The sequence below is a fragment of the Hipposideros armiger genome, unplaced genomic scaffold, assembly GCF_001890085.2.
Source record: "Hipposideros armiger isolate ML-2016 unplaced genomic scaffold, ASM189008v1 scaffold_466, whole genome shotgun sequence".
Lineage (NCBI taxonomy): Eukaryota > Metazoa > Chordata > Mammalia > Chiroptera > Hipposideridae > Hipposideros > Hipposideros armiger.
This window is the reverse complement of record NW_017731816.1, coordinates 1,139,023-1,146,120: the sequence shown is the minus strand read 5'-3', so window position 1 is coordinate 1,146,120 and position 7,098 is coordinate 1,139,023. Positions and strand designations below refer to the sequence as shown.

The 7,098-nt window shown below is 54.4% G+C and overlaps 1 protein-coding gene across 5 annotated transcripts in view; it reads left to right on the top strand.

Annotated features, from left to right (window-relative positions):
* Positions 1-6,099, top strand: part of SIPA1L3 (signal induced proliferation associated 1 like 3) — a 242,337-nt gene extending 236,238 nt beyond the window's left edge. For 4 of the 5 annotated variants that reach the window (XM_019666285.1, XM_019666282.1, XM_019666284.1 and 1 more), the window contains 3 exons: positions 754-889; positions 2,625-2,706; positions 3,844-6,099. In XM_019666285.1, coding sequence (XP_019521830.1) covers positions 754-889; positions 2,625-2,706; positions 3,844-3,987 — 362 coding nt within the window. In that variant the 3' untranslated portion in view covers positions 3,988-6,099. The remainder of the gene's footprint in view (positions 1-753; positions 890-2,624; positions 2,707-3,843) is intronic. The other variant, XM_019666286.1, reaches the window with a different exon arrangement.
* Positions 6,100-7,098: the final 999 nt, after the last annotated feature.

Genomic DNA, 7,098 nt, shown 5'->3' with positions numbered 1-7,098 from the left:
CACACACACACACACACACACATACGCATATTCCCTTGTCTGGCCACATGTCCCAGCGCTTACTGAACCGGCCGCTCTTTGGTGCATCGGAGTTGTCGCAATTCTTGCCATAACAGAAAGATCCCAACAGTCCCGTTTTAAAATGCTGATACACCTGAAACGAATTAAAAAAAAAAAAAATGCAGGCACTCAGGCCCCACCCAGAGCAAGTCATGTGCCTGGGGGGACCCAGGAATGTTTGCTTTCACCGGCAGCCCCTGTGGTTTCTTTTCTCTCTTTGGCTTACATGATATTCTCTGTGTCACATTTCCTTCTGCTTTTGTAATTTCACAGACATTCTCAGAACTAGAATGTCATGAACCCTCGTGTACTCACCACCTTGCTTCAACCCCTCCACTTTAGGCCATTTTTTTCCTGCCTTTTAGTTGTTGACGAAAGCAGGTCTTTTATGCTGAGAATGGCCCGGTTCTGAATTGGGTTGTTTACTCCCTCGCAATGTCATTTAACTTGTTTCTCTCTCCCTTGAATTGCGTTTAAACTGGTTATTGGGTCTAGAGGTTTGCTCAGAATCACGATGAGATTTTGTTGTGTCCTTATTTGGTTGGGGTTTTTTTGGCAAGAATTCATCCACAGTGCCTGCGTGATCTAACAGGTGTGATGGGGGATGTGGAGGTTTGGGCGGGAGGTTCGCAGGGAAAGGCATCGTGTGAGGAGCTGGGAGCCCTGCCGACCCCTCTTCCCTCTGTCCACCAGTGCAAAGAGCCGTCTCACTCTTCTCTCTCAACGACCCAGCTCTGAGCCCGGACATGCCACCTGCACACAGTCCTGTCCACAGCCACCTGAGCCTGGAGAGGGGTCCCTCGACCCCCAGGACCACCCCTACCATGAGGTGAGGTTCCCCTGGGAACACCCAGGGCCCGGCAACCCGAGTCCCTGCAGGCAGCAGGCCTGCGCTGTGAAAGAGACACTGGGTGACAGGCAGCTGCTGCAGGTCATCCACCACCCCTTGTGCAGTAGCTTGGGAGCCCCCTAATCTAACAGGTTTGGAGTGATGCACGCACTGGACCCAGCAGTGACCAAAGTCAGAGTCCGTCCTGTCATGGTCAGGTGGACACGGCACTGTAATCAACACTCACAATTGTTTGGCTTCCAACTTTTAGAAATGCTAAGTAGTGCCCCCCATTATCCCCTCTGTCTGCCCCTGGGTCTCCTCCTCTGCATGCTCCTAAATGATGCAAATCTTCACCTTTCACCTCTGGCCTAGCAGGTTCCTGCTGGGCTGCTTGGGGACCTGGGGGTGACTGAGACAGGAACCTTGCCCTCATGAGGCTTCCTGGGGGGTGTGAGGAGGACAGGGAGACCGACATGTCACATTTGTCATCTCACATTTAGTGGAACATCTTCAGCTACACTGTCTTGGCAGAAAATAAAGAGGGAGAGAATGGAAATGGCATGTTTGCAAGCCTGCGGGTGTAAATAGTGCATTTCACACTTGTGTGCATACCTCCCCGTGCGGGACTGTGTATTCGGCAGTCATGCACTGGACTTTATGGGCGGTGGAAGCAATTTTTTAGGGTAATTTTGGCTCTCTTGTTTGCATCACATAGTGGCTTTAGTACTCAATCTCCACCAAAATGTGGCCCCACTGTAATTACAAGAACTAGGCAGTTACAGATGGTGCCACCACTGTGAGGGTCAGAATATGGTGGGTGTGGAAATGGAGGGACTTGTGGCCTCTGGGCACAGTCCTGGATTCCCTTTGCCCCTGAACTGGTGACCTCCTTCCCACCTGCCTCCCACCTCCACCTGCAGCTGCAGGTCCCCCAAGGCCCAGGACCAGGGAGGGAAGAAAGGGGTAGGACGGGTGGGAGGGCCGAGTTCTGCTTCCCCTTCTTGGGCTGAGACACCCAGCCTCCCTTCAGCTGCTGCAGCCCACAGGATGTGTGCCTCCCACCGTGCCCGGTAGGAAAGGGCTCTCCACTCTCCTCTGCAGGGCCAGGCAGGCCCAGCGCCAGGAATCTGCACAGAGGAGCCACAGGCTGGGTTCCTGGGTGCAGTGTCTCTGCCTGAGCATGGGTTTCCCCTCTGTCCAGTGGGTAATGACATGGTGGCCTCCCAGGCCATGTTGGGCTGGGACATCTGTTAGATGGAGACCGCACACTATGCAGGGTGGGCTCTCAGTGACAGGCGGGCTGCCATCATCCTTGTTACTCTCATTAGTCTTGTCCACAAGGTCAGGCCCTCGTTCATCCATCCGCTAACATGCTCATGTTCTGGAACAGTGCACAGGCCTGCCAGGTGCTCCGTGGATGTCTGTGGGCTAACTTCTTTGATGAGGTGGTCTCACGTGGGAGGAGTCTATCCCTAAGCACACACGTGATCCATCCTCCGGGGAAGGCACTCTTCAGGGCAGGCACACCACAGCCTTCCATGGGCCGGTGCTCCCACGACCCCCATCCACATCCGTGCAGGTGCCCTCGCTGAGTGCAGCATGCCGGGAGGAGGGCTGGCTTCTGGCTTCCCCCAGAGCTTTGCCTCCAGGCCCCCTCGGGACTTCAGCAAGGACAGGACTCCCCAGAACCTCGGGGGTGAGAAAGGCCTGACCCTGTCCCCTGTCTTTCCAGCGAGGAGCCGCCCCTGGATCTGACCGGCAAGGTGTACCAGCTGGAAGTGATGCTTAAACAGCTGCATACAGACCTGCAGAAGGTAAGGCCTCCAGGCAGTGCCTCCCCATCCACTTGCCACGCCCTCGGGGGACAGCGAGGCAGAGGCACCTGCTCCCCCACCCCTTCTACTCTGGGGCAGGCCACTCAGCTTAGAGTACAGTCACGAGAAAAGAATAAACAGTGACACTACCTAAGGCTGGTGAGCACGAGAAACTCTCCCCTGTTCTTGGGAGGAAGAATAAATTGGCCTAACCTTTGTGGGGGGCAGTTGGACAATATTTGTCAAAAATGTCATTGTGTACCATGTTGACCCAACAGTTTCACTCGTGGGAATTTGTCCGACAGAATCTCAAGCATGGGCACAAAGAGATCCATGAGTGAGGGCGCTCATTGCTGCACTGCTAGCAATAAAACACTGGAGCCAGCGCAGCTGTCCCTGCACAGGAGAATGGTGACATAAATGACAGGTCACCTGTGCAGTGGGGTATTCTGCAGCCAGTTAAAATAGTCACAGAAATCTATGTATTTGCTGATATACAAAAGAAGTCCAATAACTTCACTAAACAAGCTGCAGAACTGTTTCCTAGAACATTATCATACTTAAAAAAAAATATTTACCATCCAAGGGTCAGAGGACTGCCTTGAAGGTGACAATTGGAAATCATGAGTTGTATTTATCTCCAGAGGTGGGACAGTGAGGAAAAAAAGGCGGAGGAGATTTTACTTGTCGCTTTATATACTTTCGGGTAAAGGGCAAAAAGTGGTAGCGTGTAATGTGTAAGTCTCAAGCATAGGAGTCGCGGGGGCCTGGATTCAGATCCCACCCACCACTGCTTGTGACCTTAGACAAGTCACCACCTCTGGACGCCACGTTATCCTGGAAGGGCGTCTCATCCCATCTCTCCACTTGCTGTGTGGGGCAGGGTTTCCCCAAGACCTGGGGTGGCTGTGAGGGTGACATATATGACCTCAGGGAAACCTCTCAACTACCCCGTTTAGAGTTGAGGCAACTGGGGCCCAGAGAGATGAAGTGACTTGCCTGGGGTTACTCAGCTGTCCAGAAGCAGAGCTGGGCTTTGAGTGCTGGCAGCCCAGCTCTAACCCACAGCTGAGCCAGGGCTCACAGGCCCGGGAGCCCTTGGCTGGGCCACCCCTGATGCTGGCCCCCACCCCGCAGGAGAAGCAGGACAAGGCGGTGCTGCAGTCCGAAGTGGCCAGCCTGCGGCAGAACAACCAGCGGCTGCAGGAGGAGTCCCAGGCCGCCAGCGAGCAGCTGCGCAAGTTCGCTGAGATCTTCTGCAGGGAAAAGAAGGAACTCTGAGGTGGGGAGGCCACCGCCCCACCCCTCCACTTGGACAGCTGGGGGCTCCTGCTCTCTTGTGTCCCTTAGTTCGGCTCCTGGTTGCTGGCGTGACCAAGATAATCCAGCCACGGCCCCACCGCGCTCCCCATGGACACGGAAACTCGAGGGAGGCCTCACCGGGGCTGTGAGCTGTGGTCTGCTCATGGGCCTCAAGCCCCAGTGGGCGGCATGGTCTCAGGCCTCCCTCTGAACTATTCATCTCTGGCCCCTGGGGGCTGGGCTCTGCCCACACCAGCCCCAGGGGCCCATCCCGGAGGCTCTATCCAGCCTCTTCCTAGGACCAAGCCATCAGAAGCTGTCGGAAGGGAAGAGGGAGGGCAGGAGCGAGTCTCCAAACCCCACAGCTCCAGTTCACAGCCCAGGCTTCCTCACCACATTCAACAGAGTTGGGGCTTGTGGGGCCCAGCCCCCTGCATGACATATCACAGTGGGAAACCAGCCCACTCTGCCCCACGCCCCCAAGAGGTCAGGGCCCTGCGGAAACGGGCCAGGACTCTCTCTCAGTCCTTGGTGCACTAGCTCCAGGAAGCACGGACATCATCCCCTCCCAACCCCCATCCTTCCAAAAAGCAGCCAGGAGCACTTTCTTAGAGCTTCACTTATTTTCTTGGGGGGGTCCCAGGATGGAGAGGGGAAACCCAGCATCCAGAGTCAACTGCTTTGAGGGGAAATTTTTGCACACCATTTATACAGTCTTTTTCTATTAGCCCTCGACCACCCGAGGCCACAGTGCCTGGGCCTCTCCACCTGCCAGCTCCTGACCCACCAGGCCTGGCAGCACAGCTGCCACAGCCCAAGCCCTGACCACGCAGCCACAGCCACGGCCTCTTCCAGGCACCAGGTGGGGCTCCACAGAGCCCCCAAGTCAAGGCTGGAGAGAAACAGCCTTCTCTGCTTTTGTTTTCCCTTTGCAAGTCCCTGGGCCCGTCTTGCAGCCCCCACAGCAGGGGGAGACAGGAGGACACCCCCACTGCTCCCTGGGGAGCCTTTGCTGTGTGAACCCCCATGAGATGCTGGTTCTCTAAAGGCAATAAGGGGCAGCTTGCCAGGCAGCCGAGCTGGTGTGGTACTACGCTGATCACCCAGGAAACAGTTTCTTTTTTTCCTTTAAAAACAAAATATATATATATATATATATATTTATTTTTTCATGTAGAGTTGCGCCAGAACAAGGCTATATGGCCACAATCTGTGGATTCCCCCAACCTCAAGCTGAGGATCAGGCATGGCCCCTAGGGCTGGTGCCCAGCAGGACTCAGAGGGACAGTCAGGGTGGGCAGGCCAGCACCTTCCCTTTTTGTGAGGCACCAGGCAGGGGAATTGGCAGGGGCCTGGCTCAGAGCAGCAGCTCCAGTTTGAGAGCCAGCCCCAGGCAGCCCGGCCCTTGTCCAGAGGCCCCCCCAATGCCTTCTCTTTGGGGCCAAAAACCTCAGGGAAGGGAGCACTGGGGGTTGCCCAGGACACAGGCATTCAGGAAGCCAGAGAAAAGACACTGACCGTGGTGTCTCCCTGCAGTCAACCTCTGGTCCCTGGCGGCACTGCAGTCCTGCAAGAAAGCCCTCAGATCTGCCACCTGCTTGCCTTCACCCTCACCTGAGTGTGGTGTACGATAGGACTGCAAGGTGGGCCTGCTGGGTCCTCAGCCCTGGCCAACTACTGTGATGTCTCTGCCCCTCTTCCCAGCTCCCCTCCTGGGTCATCCAGGCCCACCCATCCCCCTTTCCTCAGACCCTAACCTTGAGCCCGCCTCTCACCCACTTTTTTAAGTTGTCACCTCATCTCTTCAGATCATTCTAATCATTTTGGGGACCTAATCGTGTACATTGACAAGTGTAAATTATGGTTTTTGTTTTTTCCTGTTATTTTTTAAGGATCTCTGGCAAAACAAATCTATTTAATTTGAGGTTGGTGTTCTGATGGCTGGAGATAGCAGGGGTTTTTTTCATATGTTGATTTGTTTCATTTGGACTTTTTTATTCTTTATTGTCTTTTTTTTTTTTTTCTATCCCTGTCTTGAGATTTTCTGGCATGTTTCTGGAGGTTTCAAAGGAAATAAATGTTTCATAGAAATGGTTTGTGTGTTCACTAGCTGGGCAGCTGCCTGGAGTCACTGACCGGGAGGGTGTGGTCCAGGGTCAGCCCCCTCCTGTGCCCCTTATTCCTCTCTCTCTCCCCACCCCCTCACGCATTCACAGTCACACACATGCACACGCACTTCCCTAAGCACCAGGGAACACCAGCCTTGCAAGCTTATTTTCCTTGAAATCCAACACTCAGAAAGTAAAAAGTCCCTAAGTTAAAAAGAAGGAGCCTTCTACCTCAGAAGTCACATACTGGAGGCCTGAAAGCCAGGCCCCACCCACAGAGTTGTGTTGGTTTTAGAATTAGTGGTCAACTTTTAAAAATCTGGAGGTTGTACATAAAGCAAGCCAGATTCCCAGCTTGGGAAATCTGTCCTTTGCAGCAAGCCTCAGAACTAAGGGCCCCACCACACCCAGCCCTGGCGCTGGCTTACCCTCCCCTCCCCCACACAGGGCCCCCAAAGGTGGAAGTAGGCCTCCCTCTGCCAGTCACCTAGTTGGTGGTTTGAGGCGAAAAGCTGCCCCTGTTAACAGGCCAGGGGGGAGCCCAGCGAGGTGCAGGTGTTGAGGAAGGATACTGACCATTCCCTGTGACCTCAGCCCTGGCCCAGGCCTTCCTCCAAGGGCTCTCCTAGCTGGGGAGGGGTCTTAAACTCCTGGCCCCACATCTGCAGCTGCCCTGGTGACCCAGAGATCAGAGTCAAATTGATTTTCCAAATCTCAAAAATTCCACATGAAAATCCCAAGGTCTGGCCTCATGCTGGCTCTGCCTGGATCGGAGAGGCAGACCAGCCTGTTGACAGGGCTGGCCAGGGGGCTAGGTCTTTCTGGCCCACCTCACCCATTCACCTGTCATTGAGTTTTCTATCTCTGAGCTAAAACCTGATGCTTCTCAGACTTAGACCGTCCCCCCAAACCACCACACACAAAAAAATCTGTTTTCAAAATGGCTATACGTATATCCTTTTTCCAGAGAAGGTGGACCAGC